Source organism: Ostrinia furnacalis, unplaced genomic scaffold (assembly GCF_004193835.3).
Source record: "Ostrinia furnacalis isolate ACB-3 unplaced genomic scaffold, ASM419383v2 OfSCF2887, whole genome shotgun sequence".
NCBI classification, from domain to species: Eukaryota; Metazoa; Arthropoda; class Insecta; order Lepidoptera; family Crambidae; genus Ostrinia; species Ostrinia furnacalis.
The window spans coordinates 193613-215819 of record NW_021133126.1 but is presented as its reverse complement, the minus strand read 5'-3'; the positions used below and the strand labels follow the sequence as shown (position 1 = coordinate 215819).

General features: G+C 40.9%; 1 protein-coding gene across 7 annotated transcripts in view; it reads left to right on the top strand.

Annotated features, from left to right (window-relative positions):
- The window catches only part of Unc-115a (actin binding LIM protein Uncoordinated 115a), a 75948-nt gene that overhangs the window by 34539 nt on the left and 19202 nt on the right, over window positions 1-22207 (top strand). For 6 of the 7 annotated variants that reach the window (XM_028310088.1, XM_028310087.1, XM_028310091.1 and 3 more), the window contains exons 2-8: window positions 9488-9648; window positions 12779-12897; window positions 13297-13538; window positions 14498-14555; window positions 15529-15691; window positions 17558-17743; window positions 19873-19944. In XM_028310088.1, the coding sequence (XP_028165889.1) occupies window positions 9488-9648; window positions 12779-12897; window positions 13297-13538; window positions 14498-14555; window positions 15529-15691; window positions 17558-17743; window positions 19873-19944 (1001 nt within the window). The remainder of the gene's footprint in view (window positions 1-9487; window positions 9649-12778; window positions 12898-13296; window positions 13539-14497; window positions 14556-15528; window positions 15692-17557; window positions 17744-19872; window positions 19945-22207) is intronic. The other variant, XM_028310094.1, reaches the window with a different exon arrangement.

Genomic DNA, 22207 nt, shown 5'->3' with positions numbered 1-22207 from the left:
GAACCTTGGCTCTGCGATACGAACTATGTAATACTGCGCTGCCAAGTGAATTATTCAATTGCCGCAGGCAGGATATGGAACAAAATATTACGATTGCAGCAGTAATACTGCGGGGTCTATTATGTAATTCGATTTTGATTAGAGATGGTCGACTCTATCTGTGTATTTTACTCGTGCAATATCTATCGTGAATGAGAGAGATGGACGTAGATTAGCTTAATATATCGAAACTGATTCACGTTGTAATAGCCCCTGGTAGACGACTTTGTTCTAGTTCTAAATAGTTATTATGATACAATCTACGGTTATAGATGTTGCTTTAATGTCTTGCATTAACGTTTCGAATATTCCCGGCTTATACCCACAGATGTGGTTTTTAAACATCACGTAAAAGAATAGTAATAAGATCTTTTCTATGTAGAAACATTTAACTATGCGGTGGCTTCTTTAATTGAACCAGTTAGCTGCGGATTTTCTGCGGTATTCATAGATACATAATTATAAGTAAATTAATAGAAAAAGCTAAGCAAACCTAGTTTAGCGATAGAACCAAAATGGCATTCTTTCATATGTAATCAAAGCGTAGCGTACGTAGGCTTGCCATGAGGTATTCCATTATTGCCATCGTGCATAGCTTGCGCCAGTTTTTCGCAAACGTTAAACATCGGGGACGCATTGCGGCGATGCTTATGCCTGGAGTCCCCGAGTCCCCCGGGACTCGTCTCATGTGCGGAATATACATTTTACCCACAAAGCCCAACAGCGTAACGGTGTCATTGTGTCGTGCTCTCAACTTCGCCGAATTTTTAAGATTAAAGGTGAATTATTGCGAACTGTTATGCAAATGATTATATTATTTTATATTCCAGTCTCATTCGTTCCTTGATGTATTGATTGATTAATGAATGTCTTAAATCATTGATGGACATAGAACTGAATTATTATTGCTCCTTGCACCTTGAACTCTTCTATCTAGGCAAGTTTCATTGTCTAATACATGGATGGAATGCTCAATACTCAATTCTGGGAGGTGGATGAATTCTTTAGATTAGATAGAAAATATTTTAGCACTAAATAACACTAATGAATGACATTCGAACATCTCACTCAAGGAATGTTTGAAAATCTCCACAAAACTGTATCAAATCCCGGATGCCAACCATCACTTGTGTGCGTTGGCGTACTATTTATTATTATTTTGTAAATTCTACACTTCAAAGGCACATTTCCCGTGAAATTGATTCGGTTTCGCATCAGCTTCAGCTTCTATTCACGGGATCGGAGCACTGCAGAAACCTACACTTATTTAAATGTTGGGTTATCTCGACATTACTGGATATAGTAATCTGCCGGTAGATTAGCGAAGATTATTCATTGGCCAAATAAATAGAGTACCTGTTACATAAACAGCGTCACGCATGATAATGAGGTGTCAGTAACCGCGCGTGTTGCGGCTGACTCACGCGTGTGATAGACGAGTTTTTGTTCGGCTTTTTGCGAACCCAACGCGCCCGCGCAGATGGATCGATACCAGTAATTGCGCAGACTTAGCTTCTTCTAAGATTTTTTAAATTGAGCTATTAGATGCGATGTAATGAGACGATTTTATAATTAAGATTGGGGAGTTTAGTCTGCAGGTGTAACTATACTTAATCTTGACTTTACTATCGATCAAGCAGTTCAATGTATGTCATGTTTATTAGTTTTGTCAAAGGACTTATTAAGGTACTGGATTGGTAGATAGACTTTCTGAGTGTAAAGGCGATTGGTATACAAAAACCTAGTGAATGTAAAGTTTTATGTTTAGGATCTGATCACGATACTGAAGTGCCACCAATTCTTTGCATATTTCCACTTGCATGAAATATGATACAAGCGGCATCCTGGCAATTCCTCGCTAGTATTATTAGAGTGTGTTTGCAGGTCACTCGCGGCGGCCTATCTCCACTGGCGATGGCGCCGGCGCGTGGCTCAGACGTGCAGAGACGCTTCCTATGCTATGACCAAATTGACCAACTACAGTTTCTAAACCTATTCAACTTACAAACAATTATCTACTAACATTTGTCATTAAGATTGATGGTGTCAGCTTGTCAACCTTATAAGACACCTTTGAAGACTAAGTAGAAAATAACTGGCGAAAGCTTGTCCTCGAAGTCATCCCGAAGAGAATGAAGGTATCATCGTGGTTATACCACTGTTCATGCGTGGTCTCCACTTGAAAAGCTATTTTCTATAGACTTTGTCAAAGCTTTACGTACAGCCGTAAAAAGCGTAGAGCTATAAAGTATCGACGCGACGGCTTAAACTTAATCGTTTCGTTATCGTGTCGTTCCACCTAAAGCTCATGATGGGCTCCAGTCTCCAGCGCTGGCGCGCGGCCAAAGTGCGGGTTATATTTACGCGCGGCATTCCGTCTGCGTCTACACCGTTTATAGTGTACGCCGGCTACACTATAAACGGTGCTAACTCGGCTAGTAGCCGCCCAGCCGGGCGGCGCGAGCGCAGAACACGTTCTTTTCATCAATGGATCTCGGTTGTTAAAGACATCTCATATCAAAACCTCATTAAGCTTTAGTAAAATTGCATTCGTAGGTGCAGAACGGGTATGTAACGATACTCCGTACACCATAATGCAGAGTCTGGACCAGATCTGATACCCTTTATGTATTAAATACATGCTGCTAAGATAATTTACGATTAGAGGTGGTTGGTTTCAAGTTAGCTCATTTATTTCAAGTCAAATAGATATATTTGGGTATACATACATATTACGCTACCAAACCGCGCAGAACAGGGGCTTAAAAACCCGTTAAATGTCCAGGAATTCCCATTCAATTAATCCCAATTAATATCAAAAGCATTTGCCTAAATGATTGTAAGTGGCGACGCTCGACTAATTTAACGGCGGCAGTGTCAAATTTGTCAGGACCGCGGGTTATAATTCTTAGTTATAGGTTTCGGAAACATACGCTGTTTTATGTGATGTTGATGCTCTCATCTGTGATGTTTATTATGATTACTGGACAGCTGCTGTGAAATGCATTTTCTCTATAATGTGGTGCGGTTTATTCTACTTCTAACTTTGTTAACAGTAAACTATGTCAAATGTAGACTAAACGGTTTTAAAATGAATCTGCGGTAAGAGCCTAGGAAAGGCGATTCTTCTTAGTCAAGCGATGTTTCGAATTAGAGGGCCGAATCCCTGCTGCCCCAGCAGTCGATATTTATCATACACTGTTTTAAAATTGTTGTTCAAAAAATAGGATTGTGATCATTTCTGGATTATTTGCATTTTCAGAAAATTACACTCGTTACAGTTTCTACGAATCTGCGCTTTCTTGGAAGCCATCAAACTTCTTAGCCGCTGCCAAAATACACTACTAGCCAACAAGCGATATTGATTTTGGCCGCATTGCATGCCGCTGCTAACACAATGAGGGTAATGATAGTGCGGTTCATGAATACGGCTCATACGGGACACACAATATTCAAGAAGATATTACATATTTAGGTGTAACTTTGACCAGATTAAAAATTATTGCAAGTCTATGAAACATATTTGTATGTTTAGTTCATACGATCTATTCACGCTCAAGAAATTTCTTCACCCAAAGAACCGGGAAGTTGGAGTGCAGTCACGGGTTCGGGCTAATCTGTAATAGATCTGGCGGCGATGGCATTAATTAGATCGGAGGAAGCGTGCGCCCGCGCACGCGCGACGCTAACGCGCGGCAGATGCGGCTAATGGGCGCACACGTGGGGCTGGAGGTGCACCGATGATTTTTATTAGATTAGAATAATCCCCAACAGAAATCGTCAAAAGCAAATGCTATTTCTGTTAGATCAGAAAATTTTTGATCACCAAAACGCACCGGTTTTTGATCCTAGAGACGATATCTATTGCTCGTTCTCGTTTCATATCGAGTACAAATCCATTTGCATTGTTTCAAGATTATCGCATTGATCAGAAATTAAAAGGGTACTATTGATATCGTATCATTCTGCACTGCTATATTTAAATGATAAGCTGTTCGACAAGTTTGCAACTATTCAAATGATACTGTTAATGAGTTTAAGATATGCCTCCATTCCTAGTCTTCAAATTATATGCGACCGGTTTCGATTTATTATGATCGCCGCTATGTTACTTTTCGCCTCCAGTTTTGCATCTATTTGATAGTGTAGGAGTTTTGAGGGGATTTATAGACACCTCGTATATGGTAACTCCCCGCGACAGATGCGCCGGCAATCAACTGCGCGAGGGGACTGGCTCTGTGCGTGATTGTTGAATCGTATGCCGGCTCGAGGAACCTTTCATTCCATGCCACATGTTCAATGGATTTTCAATCCTTCTGATATTGTAGATTTGTGAATTTAGTTAAACTTGCGTTGATAACTAGTTTAAATTGGAAGTGTCACGTTTTTAGTTCGGAGCAGATTCAGAGTTTGATGGGCTAAATCCCGATTGACGATAATACTTGTAATTAGATGTCTCCTAGATTTTATTTAGCCTGCCATTCATTCAGCAGACTCACTCATCACCTTGAGGCGCTCTTCCGTCAAACAGGCTGAGAATTTAGATAATGATCCATTAAGATAATCGCCTCGCAAAAACTAGCGTGCGGAAAATTGCGTATGTCAGGAGTCTTAATTGATGGAATACTGAGAATTCTAGCCACTATTACAGTAATCAATTCGCTATTTGTTTGGCTTGCTTCGGCGTCATTAACGATGACGTCAGTGCTTTGTGTTTAAATTTACTTAAAACAGTCAGGGTAAGTAGCAAATTATTCACAATATCTAATCTGAGTCACGAAACCAAGTCAAATGTGACCCTACTCGTATTAGACAAAAGCTTTGTTGATTGTAATGTTCTAACAAGGAGAAGGCCTATTTAGGAAAACGTTGTGATTAGAAGGATGGGCTCTTAAACGATCCACCCACTATCACATCGGTGAATGCATCTTATTGCCTATAAGGAAGTTGCTGACCTCATGCAGCTATCGATTTAGCTCTCAAAAGAAGCATTTCCAAATAAGAAGATTCATGATCACGATTACTCCTAAGTCGTCGTTCGTCTGAGTAGCAGAACAAATAATGACAAATGAAAAACATAAACAAGGGTGAATGCACCCAATTGACTTAAAAGGAAAGCGCTGACCTAACGCCTGCATCGATTTCATGGGCGAGCTTATTTGTGCAGCTCGTGACGCGCCTCCGCGGCAGACGATAAACCGGGTAATTTATAACCCGAATGTCTTACTTTGTTCGCGATTATCGTGCCCAATTGCGGCTAACTAAACTAAAGGGCAGAAGAACTTGGCTCGCTTCGTGCCTTGCACCAGGTTTGCTCTTTGTTTTTTTTTGCGCTGTAGCTAGAGTTAAAAGCTGCGGCAGCGGCGTGCGTGATATTATGAAAGTTTTTCACTATAATTTTATAGATCGGTCAATAGAGTAATATTAATCTAAGCCATTCTGGGAGTGGGTAGTCAATGCAAAAAATCGCTCAACGGTTGGAATGTGCAGGTGTCAAAATGTCCATACGGACCGGCTGTTAGTGTGGCAATGAACCTAATGAGCTGTTTTTACAGCTATTAGTTATGCTCAATTTGTAGATGCGCTCTCTGACGAAATTATGAGTTTGCACGAGGCTGCATATAAATAAACATAGATCAAGCTATTTCTAAGCCGATTCATTCTAATTATAATATCGTAACGAATGAACACTGAATTCATGAAATATGCGTAATTAATATTCCTTTGATCTCGCATCGGTTAATCAAAGTTATTGAAATACGAGGGAGATTGCGATCACGATTTGATGATCTAAATCACGTTGTTATCCCAATTTACCAGCTTAATATGTCAAGTTAGAGATACAATGCGGTTGCTATATTAGAATTTTAGTCACAAAATAACCATGCTTACTCTTAAATACTCTTAATAAATCAAGAATCCTTAGTGACGGCTTGTTTATGTAATATTTTTGATTGGTTTGTTTATGCCGCGCACGCGGGGGTGATTGCTTTACTGCGCTATGTTTAGAAATCCCAAACATGCACTTTGTTCCCAGACGGTCAATAGCACGAGCTGAAGTCAAGTGGAGATTATTTTGATAAGCATGATCATAATAACATTAATCTTAGGAAATTCTTTATCTTTAAATATGGAATGGAGCTATTGGCCCTTATTACCTTAACGAAGTCCTGCATACATGATGCAGTAATATGCAAGTGTTAATTCGTGGCAAGTGGTAATCACGCGCGTCCTAGATTAGTCAATGACATTCCCGATGCCCCAGGGAACTGCGTGGCCGTGTCGTCGGACGTGTGAGTGGAGTTAACCTCGTCCCGGGGGCAAGTGCCCATTTGAGTGCTGATTGAATTAACGAAATCGTGGTGGGTCCGAGGAGCGTAGTTTGGCGCTGTGGGACTATTTGGTAATTCATTAGTCTGAATTGGACATAAATTTATTCGAACTTGATTACACAATTTCGATGATTGTGTCTATTTCGACCTCAAAGAGCTGGTCAAACAGTGAGCGTGCATTTCCCGTAATTACCTGATGTTGCTGTTCTTAAAATAGCAAAAATAAAGAATATCTATGTGTACTTACATTATGTAGTAATTTGTTCAAATCCCGCCGAAAAGCTCTCGTGACCTCGGCGAGAACGTTGGGAGTCCCCGGGGGTCTCCTCAGGGGGCGACCTTGACGTTGCGTGACTCGGATACAGAAAGGGGCGCAGATTTGATGCTGTACAGCCGAGCACAAATTGTGTAGTCCCGATATCACCTGTACCAAAATGTTTCAATTATTATTGTGACCGTCCAGCCTTTGAGATAATTATCCTATCTCCGCGGGATCATCTTCAACCTTGACGTTTTGTGCCTGGGTATACATAGTGCGTATTGTTTTAATAGACGATTATTGTGATTCGAACAAAATTGCAACGATTAACTTAACGAGGCGTCTCTACCCTCGAATCTGATTGGGCTTTCGGGATTTTAATGTGTTTTTTAAAGCAATTTAAAACAACTGCGTAATCCAGCCATTCGTGTCAGTGAGTAATAGTGTAAATGTGTTAATGTAACACGCCATATCGATCGGCTGCACCAGTGCAGGGAGGAGCCGGGATTCCCGAGCCGCGGCGCGGTCGCTGCGCCATACATATCGCACAGCACAATTATACCTTGATTTTTTAGAATCCAGCAGAGATGTAAACAAACGCTTTCATACACAATTACACCATAATCACTTACGTGTTCATAATATCATACACATTATTTAACAAGCCCATAAAACCAACTTTATTTTCACGTTTATACAAGTTTGAAATCAATCTTTGAAACAAATATTTTAGCAAAATACGTGGACGATGAAAATTTGTGAGACTTGTCAAATTGACTTGACGTTTAAAATCATGTGTTATCTCCATATTGTCTATGACTTGTCTCTGACACATCAGTGCCGTAACCTGTGAGTCATAGACAATAATCTGTAAATTTAATCGATATTATTTAAATTATTCACTTATTCCGATTACTGATTAATTTTAAATAAAAAATATTTTATACGATACTTTGTTTAGTTTTCCAGCGATAACTTCGACAATATTGGAGATAACGTAAAATTACTTTTCTACTTTTAATGTTTACTTTTTCGGATGCAGTTTAATTTTTAGTCGGTTTTATTTAAACGAAATTATTTTACTTTTTTATGCAATTATGCTTACGTATTGTTTCATTGTTTATTTTTAAGAAAATAAAAAACTTCTTTCAATGAGTGGATTTTGACATAATTATCTGTTAATAACATGTCAAAAATAACCAATCATGCAGCATTTGAACCTCGCGTCTACGTATTGCCATCTGGTGGATTTTTCAATCGCGAAAACCCTCATTGATAGCATCTTAAATTACCTCCCTAGCGGAATAGAGCAACAAAGAACTGAGCGAGCGAGATGTCACTAGTAGCAACTCTGTCAAAAAGAACTTTTTGCAACTATTTGAAGTTTAATAACTTTACGGATATCATTGATTGTTTTACTGTCCAGTGTGTTTTTTGATTACATCTGTGCATACAGTTTGTTTCCTGTTCTCGAAAATTTCATAATCTGTTCACCCGGTGATGATACGCAAGTACTACAATATTTCACTTCGCGATTAACGAGAGGTTTTGTCGCATCACTAGTTCACAGACTAAAAATATTTTTATGTCAGTTGGCCATATTTGATGACATTTCTGCTGATTTCTAAAAAATTAGACGAGCCTGTTCAACAAAGAAAGAGGGTGAAAAGAAAGTAAGCTCGTTTTGTTTATAATCGCAAAGATATTAACAGATTAATTCAAGAAGTAAATGTAGGTATGTGCTAAATAATGTGAACGGTAGCGGTAGCGCTATCGTTACATGAACCTGTTGAAATGTTGCTGATATTAAGATTTTTTTCAAGTGAACTGGCTGTCCTTTGGTGGCTGTGTCGCTAATCTGTTACGCAACAGTTTTTATTGCGGCGGCCGTCAATGGGGCTGCGGGGCAAAGGGGACGGTTATTAGGTCAGATATGTGCGTAATACAAATAGCGATCACCAAGCTATGTCGGGCTATTGAGTAATAAACGTAGGCCCCTTTAATATTAAGCAGGACTGCAAACATAATATGAAGATATTGAGTAGGCAATTGAAGGCTCTAGTGCTTTAAACAGCGGAAGGGAGATCAAGTTCAAATCAATTCGTAATATTTTGGTTGACGTTGTTTAAATATTTTAAATGTCTTCATTTAGTATCAGGCTGAAATCTTGCTGAGTTGCCCTGTCTGTGTCGCATCTTCATGGAGTTGTCCCATTAGGTCCCGTTCCTTCTTACATTATTTTGTCTTTCGTAAACATGAACTTTCCATGCTGCTGTGCCGTATAGTCAAAACTATCGTGGAGAACCACAGCCATGGGGTTACGACTTTACGTCTCCTTTTTCGTATAATATTAATTTACAAGAAATGACAAATTAAACAACAAGTAGTTAACCACTCCTCCCTCTCGTTTCTTGTGGCAAGCTGACTTCATCGACGACTCATTGGTTGATGTGGTGTTCTAATAGTATGGGCCTCATAAGAAGGCTCAAGGTCACCCAAAGAGCGATGGAGCGTGCTATGCTCGGAGTTTCCCTGCGTGATCGAATCAGAAATGAGGAGATCCGTAGGAGAACCAGAGTGACTGACATAGCCCGCAGAATCGCTAAAATCAAGTGGCAGTGGGCGGGGCACATAGCTCGAAGAGCTGATGACCGCTGGGGCAGGAAAGTTCTTGAATGGCGACCACGAGCTGGAAGACGTAGCGTGGGCAGGCCTCCCACTAGGTGGACCGACGATCTGGTGAAGGTCGCGGGAGGTACCTGGATGCAATCGGCGCAGGACCGGTCTTTGTGGAAATCCTTGGGTAGTGGACGTCTTTCGGCGGAAACGAACTAATAGTTTGTCCTTGGTGTTGCAGGGAAGGTGGTGTGCGGCGCGTGCGGCGGCAAGTGCAGCGGCGAGGTGCTGCGCGTGACGGACAAGTACTTCCACACCGGCTGCTTCACGTGCCGCGCCTGCGCCGCGTCCCTCGCGCGCGGCGGCTTCTTCTGCAAGGACGGACACTACTACTGCCCACAGGTACACCACACTATACATAATATCCACTACACTACACTAAAGGGACATTCCCAGCTCTCTTTCCCACCGCTGCAACTCCTGTGTAGCCAGGATCTACAGCTTGATCGCCAATTAAAACCCAATAAGAGAAGGTCGCATTGGAGATGTGGTGCTGGAGACGGATGCTGGGAATATCGTGGACCGAGTTTCGTACCAATGACTCCATATTAAAAGAACTCGGCATCAGGCAGCGCCTATCAACCACGGTTCAGTCACGCATTTTAACCTTCTTCGGCCATGTATCTCGGCGCAGTAATGACTCCATAGAGCGTCTCGTAGTGCAGGGAAAAGTTGAGGGCACCAGACCACGTGGTAGATCACCAATGAGATGGACGGACCAGATCAGGGCCGCAACTAAGTGCTCGGTTAGCGAAAGTACCCGGAAAGCTGCAGTCCGCGAGGAATGGCGCCGTATTACGAGGAACATCACTCTGAATCGTGATTCAAAATGATGACCACGACCACTCTGACAAGAGTGTACCGACTGAGAAGAAGAAGAAGAGAAGGTCGAGTTGGTCCCGGGGGAAAGTTAAACTGTCATTGGACCCGCAACGACATTAATCAGAAGAATATAGGAGGAGTTAGAAGTTAAGGTTCGACTTCTCTCCGTTGCAAAGCGGATGACAGGTGACAAAGAACTACACTACACTACTAACTAACTATTAATTGTGCTATCTGCAACTTGGCCTGGGCAGACGCAATTCCGCTTACATCTCCCGTGATTTGGCCAGGTATTTCACAGTTACGTTGGTATAGACCACAAGTGGCACTTTTGACTTACCACAAGTGGATTCAAACCTACCTGTTGTTGGTGTAACTAAAAACTCAGTAAAACTCATTTATTTCTGTAAGTAGGCTTTAAAAAACCACTTTTACACGTCCCAGTATTAACCCTACCACTGCTTCAGGACAATAAATGGGCCAGTGCTGAGAAGAAGCAGCGCAAGAAACTCAGTCACTATTGTCAGCCTCTTTTTCAAAGGTTTACAGGTTTTAAATATAGAATTTCAAATGTCAATCATAGGCATAAATCTATACTTGTTGAGTGTTGATAAATACTCGAGTGTTACGTTTATCTAGCACGGCAGTTTGAAAACTATAATCATTGCCATTATACTCAATCACCGACAAAATAGCCTTGCTCTATATTGTAGCTATTTGATTATTTACTATCACAATATGTAACACTTTCTATATTATGTATTGCAAATAAACTATTGGGTATTCTTTGCCACATGGGACTACCTCAGTTTACTGATCCATTTTGAAAACATTCAAATTCAAAATTATTTATTGTGAAACATTACATTACTACATTACAAATGTTTGTTTTGGAAGTGGACTCAATGATGGGCCTTTTCAAATTAATTTCGCTAGGCTAACAGTAAATTAGTTAAGGAAGAATATTCCGTAAAAGGCACGACTTTTGTTGTTTATCTCTTTATAGATTGGTTGTCTTGTACAACCAGCTAATAGCTAGCATTCACACTTCGACGCGCTGCATTAATTCAGGAGTTAACTCCCTTAGCCAGGCAAATGAATGCACTGGACTGCAAGAAGCGTGCTTGATTACGTGATTGACGTGATAAGAGGCGTGTGGGGCGCACGCGAGCGACAGGTGGCGGGTCCCGTCGTGGATTAGTAGAGTAGAATGCCGTAGGTTCACTTCAGCAATGTTCAGCGGATGAAGAATCACCCACAAGAGTACCCAATCTTCTGTATGAACTTCTTTATTTTGATGCTATCGACCACTACACTATCTGTACCATTCGGAATACCTATGTGCAGAAAAGTGTCTTAGGGAGAGCCTCCTGTTCGCGCATGTGTTGTGCATACAGGCATTTACATTTCCGATGTCAGTTTGTGCTGTCGGCACGCGTAGCACGGGCGCCGTCCTGCGGTGATAGATAATGATTTATTATAGTGATCTGGTTACCAATTTACCACACGCCAAAGCTTACTTCTCACAACATTGCAACGCGTTTATGCTCGAACACATTGAGGATCGAATAAAGTATAGTTAAATTGCAATGCCATCTAACCAGAATCTCTTCCAAGGATAAACTTGAAAAAATACAAATATGTTGCCGAGATACAGTCAATAATTTTGCATTATTTTGCTGTCTCATACCTGTTAGACCTTGACTCTGAGTGCCTGAATAATAAACCTTTTCCTTGACATTAAATTATCACGATTACAGTCGTTGTTAGATGTTAATTATGTATTAATGGTAGTTACACAAATGCCCCCAATGTAGTGGGGTTCATTAGTGCGGCGTCCTCGCCCTAGTTCATTTCCGTGCAATAACGCGGGGAGGCCATAAATTCAAATGTTTTAAAGTCTGCTACTCGCACGCGCGGATGTGCCCCACATTCCGAGGCTGGCGGTCATGGAACACCTCCGAAGGTTCCGCAATACATAAACATTAGTGTTTCCATCGTGTCCGATGACAGGAGCCATAAGATCCTGGTGGAAACCTGAGTCTGGTCACGTAAAGACAATCACTTCTAGCAACTGAGTGTAGCCAACTGTTAATTGATACATGTTCCTCCTAACTAATGAGTCTTCATTAGCCCACCTAAGTCAAGATTTGATATCCTACGAGGTATCTTTTGATACTGTTCCAGCAATAATTTTGAAAGCATCCTGTTTAAGATTTCAATTGCGTGAAACTCGTAGATTGGGTATCCCACGCGGGTAGTTGCCGGTGTTGCTGCAAGTCACGGAGCGTCTTTAGATGACTTGCGACTTTAATTTGAGTATCGGTTTGGGGACAAAATTTAACAATGATGGGAAGATGGGTCAGTTTCTTCTGCCTTATGTAGATCATCGATTTTTTTTATGCAAGAAAAGGCAGGTATTAGACCGCAATCGCACCTGGTGTTAAGTAAGATGCAGTCTAGGATGGTACATATTTGCCCTGGTCAAAAGGTCCGGATTATAGTGTTCAGGAAAGACAGCAGCGGGCAGCGAATTCCAGTCCCTAGCTGTTCGCATTATAAAAGAGTCATCCAAACGCATAGTGCGAGTTGGTGGAAAGTATCAATTACATTGTGTCATCGACTAAGTGTCCATAATGTGTCTCCGCAGGACTACCAGCGCGCGTTCGGCACGCGCTGCGCGGCGTGCAACCAGTACGTGGAGGGCGAGGTGGTGTCCGCGCTCGGCAACACCTACCACCAGAAGTGCTTCACGTGCGCACGATGCAAGTGAGTGCCCCACACCAGAGTAAGAAAATTGGCGGTGGTGCTCCAATCTTATAACTTCTGTTATTGGTGTTTTGATAAGGAAGTTTTCTTGACAAATGGAAGTTTGAGGTTTCAATTCGAGATCAGTACCTAATCAATTTCTTTGTGGACCTCTTATAAGTAGACAGCGATTAGATCCACCCTCTCACTCTGGAGCTCTGTGACTTTACCTGCTGACAACAACAACATCTTCGTGACATAAGAGTAACTGCTTGTGAACAGCTTTAAATAGGCTTCAAAAGCCGCCCTTTTCCATATCAAGGAGGCAGCAAGGAAAGGCAAAGCAATGGGTCAAGAATACTTCGTGTAGCTAGTTTTAGTTGTTAAGGCTATCGTAACGGAGCCCCCGTCTGGTTGCAGACGCGCGTTCCCATCAGGCGAAAAAGTGACATACACGGGCGCAGAAGTGGTATGCTCTGCGTGCGTACCGGCGCCGCAGCGGCAGACGGCGCGCACCGGCGCCGCGCCCGCGCCCGCCTCGCCGTCGCCGGCGCCGTCGCCCGCGCCCGCGCAGACCAACCACGTCAACCACGCCAACCACGTCAACCACGCCTCGCGCGACTCCACCGACCGAGCTGACAACAGGAACCACAACGAGAACGGTGAGCTCTATATCCTTACCTCTGTTATAGACTGTTTTGTAAGCACGCCATGTAAAGACGACATGTCTTCAAACAGAACATTTTTTATTGCAAACTTAACCCCATTCCAACTACATAAGATCCCACAGTGTTTAACTTAATGTGCTGGCGTCTGTATGAAACTGGTCCGCGCATAGTGAAAAAGCAATTTTGACAATATACTTAAAGAAATGTAGGTACTGACAATTTCAAGAGGATAGCTTCCAAGGACTATTGATTTCAAGAACTGTTATTACGAACATTTGACAAGAAAATGAATAAATTAATCGTGCTTTGTGGCATTCCTTGGGGAAGGAATTAATAACATTGATTGATTGATACCAACGAGTTTACCATCTTTACCTTCTCTCAGAACAGGATCTTAGCTTTATTTCTCAGTAAAAGACACATAGTAGATAGATGATGATAATGCCAAGAGTTTAACGTGAACAACGACTATTTGTATCTTTATCCGTCTGGGTAACTTTGTAAGAGCAATAAATAACGATAATGCCGGTTTATTGCCAGAGCCGTACAACAACTGCATTGTTATTGCAACGCTACAAGACGTTATTGACTGAAGATATTAAATGTTTTACTACCATAAATATAGGTGGAGTCCGAGTTTCAATGCTTTTCTAAACATTTCCAACATATTTACCAAAAACAACTACACGGTAATGTTAAGAAACTCTTTGAATAAATGTTGTACAATAAGGGAATAGCCTTACTTTCCGTCATTAAAGAGTTTGTGGTTATAGATTGGCAAGATCATTTGAAGAGAGCGTGGCAGGATATCGCGTCACTGAGCGAATGGCTCCCGCATTCCAATCGCGATCGCATTAGCCAATTGCCTGCCGACTGGGAACCGCCAATTTGCTACTTATTCCCAGCATTATGACTCTCGAAATTATTGGCATTTATGTGATGATTTGTTGCAGAATGTGCGGGATGCGGTCAGGAACTATCAGAAGGACAAGCGTTAGTTGCTTTAGACAGGTGAGTTTAGATACCTTTGTCTACAACATTACTTTATTATGTCAGACTTCACTGATATTTATGTTGTTAACTTTTTGATTCCTCCGTTACTAATGCATCTTTTTAATATTAATATAAATAAGGAATAAGACCACCCATACTTTAAATGTCATAAAAAGGCTACTAAGGGACAAATATGCGACCATAATGCCTCTCCAACCCATCAACAGGGGAGTGTGCTCCAAATCCTCTAATAGACAGTTTGACACCATACCTCAATAATTCAAAACCACAACTTTTTTAAAAAGACCCTTCATTCTGGTCTTAAAAACTTAATTAATATCAAATTACCTGTAAATTACGATTTAAGTTCGCATTGTGATTGAAAAAAGTAGTTTAATTGAGTTGAAAAAATAGTGACGTCACTTGCTTGTAGTGCCATACAAAATCTATGGGAGAGTTTCGTTTTGACAGTTTTAAAAAGTACGTCAATTGATTGGTTGTGTCAACATATCTATTCCTCCTGGTAAATCCGAGATGGTCTTGCTCCTGCCGCGGAGTGGAGACTATGAAGTCATGATGCTTGTGTGTAACGTTGCTCTTCTTTTTCTGCCTCGCCTTATCCCGTTACGCAGGGTCAGCATTCCCAATCATGTGCCGCTATTGATTCTATCTAAGGCGATGATCACACTGCGCCGCGCTCCGCCGCGGTACGCGGGACGACAGATTTAATCATTGTATGCAAGTACCTCAGTTTGTATGGAAAACACGCGCGGCACAACACACTGACAACGCGTGGGATTTTTTACATGAAATCACGCGGAGCACGGCGCAGTGTGACAATCGCCTTATGCCCGTTTTCACCATCAATCCCTAATTTTTAAATGACCCCTATGGTAACACATAACAGGCTTTTTGTTTTCATAGGTGTCACTTAAAAATTAGGAATTGATGGCGAAAACGGGCATTAAAGTCGTAACGTTGGCGGTTGCAGACAATGGCACACGTGGTGCTTCTCGTGCGGCGAGTGCGGCGCCGTGCTGGCGGGCGAGTACATGGGCCGCGGCGGCGTGCCCTACTGCGAGCGCGACTACCAGCGCCTGTACGGCGTGCGCTGCGCCTACTGCCAGCGCTACATCTCCGGCAAGGTGCTGCAGGTGCGTACCTGCTGCGAGCTGCTGTCTGCGCAGTCACTAGCCTGTACTATGATAATGATTGAAGGGTACAGGGGCAAAACAAGAAATGTCACAAAAACAAAAAGTTACGTATAGCCTGACCAGGAACATAAAAACCCTGGCACAGAGGCGCGTCAATTGCATTTGATAGTGCAACACTGAGTACAGTCGTACCTGTGTTAAATTAATAGGCTAACTTTATGTATCAGGATTCAGGATTACGGGCTAATTTGATATTTTCATAAATTAACGAAAAAATATTATTATAGGTAACCTGATTTAAATAAATTAAATGAAACCATCAATCGAGCTAGTAGGATTTATTTTATTATTCATCAATAATCAAATTCAGAACTTGAATATTCAACTGCAATGTCTGCTCATGAACGCTTCAAACTCTACTTTACTTCTTTCCTAATCCCATAAAATTCAACACTTAGAAAGTGACAAAAAAATTTAAAATAGGTAGTTGAAACAAACCACAGCTAATTTTCATAGTGGACTGTACTATACGATAAACATGTCAGTCAATTTGACAACCTTTGTCGGAACATTATTCAATGAAAATATTGTCCGAACCCTTAGTATTTCTTTTCGACAAATACTTTAACACATTGTGAACCACTTTTCTTTCACGACTATAAAAATATTTTAGCAATTTAATTCATAAAACCAATTGCGCACATTTAAAATAAAGTTTGTTTACACTTTGACAGCAATAGACTGACATGCAAAGTGACATGTCAATGAAGTTTTCAGTTACTGTTGCCATTAAAAGAAATTAGTACCATTAGTTTTCCGCAACATGGCGAGGGTTTTTATGTTCCTGGTCAGGCTTTAATGAACATTCATTTTTTTTAAAGTTTAAAATTTTTCTGTGTCACTTAAAATTATAAACTACTAATATAAATACATATGACTATTACCTGTTTTTACGCTTTTTGTATAATTTCAAATAAAAATACGCGAGAAATCGAAAATATTGCCATCAAAAATATACTTTTGAATTTTAGGGACATTCCTTGTTTTGCCCCTGTACCCTTCAATAGCAGATCATCCGAGAGCCCCATGTGCGAGAGAGAGAGTTTTTATTCTCGCGTCATCAGTAGATGGACGATCGCGGCCTGCGTCTAAACCGTGCAACGACACGCTCGTAACTAAAAGACTGTAAATGGGTGCGCTCGCGTGGGCGTGACCCTTTGACTCGTACGCGGAAAACCGACGGGACCGATAGCGAGCAAGCGACAGCGAGACACGCCGAGTATCGAGAGTTCCCTGTAAGTGTACAGCACTTGGCATTCCCTAGGCTGTGGTATCTCGGCAAGAGTGTACAGCTGCCATAACGTGGGACGAATCACGAAAAGGCGTACCTGACAAAATGGCGATAATGAGTTAAACATACCATGTTATTAAAAAACTTGCATTTTGTAACGTCACAAAAGATCGTAACTGAATTATTTTCAGGAAGCCAGTATTGGTAGGTAAAAAGGGCCCGAAATGCATTTTTCCACACTTCAAATTATCTTTAAACGTCGCTCCTGTAAAATTGATGAAAATCAGTTACGCCTTTTCGTGATTCGACATACGATAACTCAGCGGTTCCCGAAAGGTGGTCCGCGGAACCCTGGGGTTCCGTGGAAAGGCCGCAAGGGTTCCGTAAAAAATATTATCCCACGTTTCGTGACCGACGTTGTTCACGTGCACCGACTTGTTTAAGCACAAGGGAGGGGCAGGACGTGCGGGCGGAGTAGTACGGGGGTTCCGCTAGGAAAAGTATAATCAATTAGGGTTCCTTGGCAAAAAAAAATAGGGAAACCCTGCGATAACTAACTCTCCGTGCATCCTCAGGCCGGCGAGAACCACCACTTCCACCCGACTTGCGCACGCTGCAGCAAGTGCGGCGACCCGTTCGGCGACGGCGAGGAGATGTTCCTGCAGGGCGCCGCCATCTGGCACCCGCGCTGCGGGCCCGCGCCGCTCGAGCCTGCAGACGACCCCGACGCGCTGCCCGACCCGTCCTGCTCTGAGCTGCAGGTACCCAGCCACCTTACACCCTCAGACCCTCTACCACTTAATACTTTATTGCATTTCACAGTGTAGGTCATCCCTTTCAATCGATCAATCAATAAAACATTTATTGTGTCAGTTATAGGTAATACAATAACACAGATCTTAAATGTTTACATTAGTCCGCTATAACCTTTTCCACTCCTCCCTCTTTTACAATTCCCTCTTCCACTTCTCCCTTTTGCAGTCTTATCTCTTCCACTCTTCACTTTTTCTCTCTCGTTCCTTTTCCATTCCTCCCTCTTCCCTTTTCCACACCTCCCTCTTCCCTTGTTCACTCCTCCCTTTTCCACACCTCCCTCTTCTCTATTCCGTTCCTCCCTTTTCCCCTATTCCACTCCTCCCTCTTCCCTTTTCCACACCTCCCTCTTCACTATTCCGCTCCTCCCTCTTCCCTTTTTCACACCTCCCTTTTCTCTATTCCGCTCCTCCCTCTTCCCCTTTTGACTCCTTCCTCTTCCCCTTTTCCACTCTTCCCTCTTCCCCCTTTCACTTCTCCCTCTTCCCCCTTTCACTTCTCTCTCTTCCCTTTTCCACTCCTCCCTCTTCCTTTTTCCACACCTCCCTCTTCTACGCCATCTACCACTCCAATCTCCACTTTCCAGTTGACACACTTTACTGATTCCATGAATTTCCATTACGATAAAGGGATACTCCTACCAAGTAGCAACCGTACGACATTTTGTTAGGGTCTGCAGACAAAAATAATATTTTTTGCTTACGAGTATTAGCATCAAAATCTTTAATAGAACTCCTGGAACTCTTTTTACAAATAATTCATATTTGAGGTCGAGAAGACCGTAAGATCACTTGATCGGTCGGTGGTTTCGGTTTTGGATTAAGGCGTTACAAGGCGTCTCACATTGACACTCATTTTAATAGAATGATTATGAAAACCTGTTGGTAATTCACTCGCTTGAATCCAACAAAATTCAATATTACATATTTCGATTCTAACTTTAACTACTTATGTAAATACACAATAATATTTTTTCGCATAGTAGTATTTGAATAATTTTGTAGCCTTGAAGTAGCTGTTTGTTCCTGCACTTCAGTATTTTCAACCTGTTTACTCGGTTACGCTGTAAAGTAACTTGCTAATTAATATTATGATACCCACAGTTTTTTTAAACAAACCACCACAAAAACTCAGTATGAGCATTTGAGAAATGTATGAGCAATTTACCTTACAAAGATGTCACTTTTTTACTGTGTACATTTATAATTTATTTTCCTTTTCAGTTTCTTATAATTTTGTTTCCATTTCCAGCACAAGATGTTTATTTTATGTTTGTGCACTAAAACTTTGAAGAACCATTTTCCACATAATTCAGTTTTAAATTGTAATTTCTTCAGAGTTTTATTGTGCTTACATTGTAGCCCACATAGCATAGTCTTGCATGTGACTGCCCCTCGATATTGTTCCTAAATGTGTAATACACCCTGTTTCTCTCTTTGTATGTATATTGTAGCATTGTTGTATTTATGTTTCTAGATGTTGTCATATGCAAGCTGTGTTGTTGTGGTCCTCTTGCGTTTGTCTATATTCAATCTGTGGTCAAATGTTTATAGTAAATTATCTTATTATAATTTTATTATTTGTTTATAGACAAACGTAAAACCATAATGTGTATCTTAATTTTCACTTCCTTTGTTCTGGAATATGTTTAGTAAAAATACTTTTTTTTGAAACCGAAATTTTGCCATATCCAAAAATGGAAAATAAAAGAAGTGAAAATGTACTTAAGCGTCGATTCTGTCACAAAACTCTACATTGGAAATCTATTTATATGGAAGACTTATGATGTCAAATATTAAGATTCGCTAGCATGAATTATTTGTAAAACAGTTTTCAGTGTGACAGAATCGATGCCTTCTACACCTGATACAAAGTGTGCTCAATTTCAAACCTTACACTCTCGAGTTAAGGTTGAAAATCGTGTACCAATGTCCCGGCCCCAACTCCGGAGCTATATCCGTGCTCGCCGCGCTATCCGTCTCGCTCCCTCGCTGCGTGAGCGAGCGAGACGGATAGAGCGGTGGGCGTGGCCCCGGAGAGGGCGGGTACGGGTAGTGTAGCGCATGCGTGTGTGCAGTGGTCGCTGCGGTCCCGCACGCCGAGCGTCAACGGCTCGTACTGCAGCCCCTACAGTAGCTTGACCAGGAAGGTCCGTCACATTCTTTTTATTTTATTTTTTACTTTATTTTTACTTTTACTTTTATGCACAGGAAATTGTTTTGATAAGTTTTTAACAATTTTGTTTTCATCGAAAATTGCTGTCGCTAACTTTCATACGACAGTAGGTACTATTTACAACAATAATTTGAGATCAAAGAAAGAAATCAGAAAATTCTTACTTTGATCTTTAACGAACTTTCAAATAAATACTACGAAGTACGAATACCATTCTACATCAGCAACGAATCGAAACAATATTTTATCATCTGAACAGTTTTCTGTGCATTGTGCTCTTGAACAAGTATCTACTGATATTTCTACAACATTGGTTTGGTGTTAGAAATCTTTAATTATGTCCTTTCTGAAACATACTTTTTCAAAAGCACACCTTTACTTTTATTTTTAGTTGACACATTTACACGTTTCTTTCTCTTTTGGTTTATTTATTTCAGTTCCCTTGGTTGTTATTCGATGTTTCTTTTGGCCAGCCTTTACATTCAATGAATTACAACAATTGCCTACGCTCTATTAATGTGTTAATTATCTATAGGGTAAGGAAGAGCAAGATATTTACTAATTATCGTGATTTTTACTTCGTATAGATTTACTTTGCCGTAATCCTCTACGGCCGATCAAAAAGCCTATTCAGTAGGCAGTGTCATAACTTGCCTAGCTACAAAGAGAGAAGGTATCGGATCGTAGTATCATTGAATGTATAGGCTTGGCCCAAATTATTATGTATTTATGTTGTCCCGCCGGCACCAAGCATGTGGATGTGTTGACTAACTGGATTGTAGATACAGTACACGTTGCAGTCGCTTGTTTCTTAAAAATATTAATTTAACTGAAACAATACAAAAAAAGAAAAACTTTGAATCTTTACAAAAGTAAGTATAAATTGGTAAACGACTTAGGTTGCCTTCGAAATGATATCTTTTATGGCTACAGTTTGACTCCCTGGAAACTAATTTAAATTTAAAATCGTTGGCTGTTGAACAAGTTCTTTCGCTGCATAATATCTATTTAATTTGGATAAATTACGTTTTAAACAGGCCTTTACACACAGCGAAAATAAAAGAAAATTAGGTTAATAAGTAGGCTTGAAGTTTCTGCACAGAATAAAGTTTTCTAAAAAGTCCTTTTTTCACAATTTCGTCTACTTGACTACTGTCTCTCAATTTGATGATCATTACTCTTGTAAATCGATGTGTATAAAGGTTCTTATCAACTTAATGCAATTTAAATTAAGTACTCATTTGCACAAGGTCTAGTGAATTATTTATATTTCAAGTATCGCTTTGCCTTTGTCATTCGTTTGGATTTTACAAAGAGTCAAGGTTTTGATTCGAATTTTATCAAGTTTATTGTGCAAGTGAGTGTTCATTAAAGTAACAACCTTTGTTAGAATGAAAAATTATCATCTTTACCCGACTGCGGCAGAAGGAGGGTTATTTGCATAATTTCTTTCTAAAAAGTTGTTACTGAACGATTTTAAAATCCCTTTTCATACTCAAGCATAGTGTTTCTGAGAATTAAGTTTGGTTACTTTATAATACATGCTTCATTTTATGAGACGTGGTGCATGTCCGACATGCTTATTACCGATCTTTCATGCTTATTGCTAATTGTAACAATAGCAACGCAACTGCGAGACGAATAAGTAATCGCTGAGTGCATTTATGATTGTGGAAACTTGTACCACTCCCTTGAATGGCAACTAATGCCAGTTTGAACGAGCAATAAATCTCCGCGGCTTACGATCGTCACAAAAAGATCAGTAATAAGCAAGCGGGCTTCTTCCTTGTCTCATAAGCGAGGTTTAGACTAGCAAAAGCAGAAGTTGACTTCCGCAAGCTGTGACCACTGTGTAAATCTTATAGAAGATGTCGTGCCCTGTGTGCCCAAACAACTGCACGCAGGAAGATTTATGAATGAAGGCTACTGACAACGCCATTCATGTCGCGGAGTTTTGTTCTGACGCTGTGTAGGTTTGTTGTCGACACGACAAGAAGAAGAATAGAAGTTGGCTTGTCACAGCTATTTAAACAGTGGTAAACAGCTGGCGCAAGTCAACTTCTGCAAGTTTTATCGCTAGTCTGATCCTCGCATTACACACGTCGCAATAACTTTATCGGCCGTTGTGGCAGATTAAAATACAAATGAGTAGGTCATCTTCATAGAAACGCACCGAGCGCGGTTTGTATGTGAGCACGCCAATACTCGTATAAACACTTTGACGGCGTGATTAACAT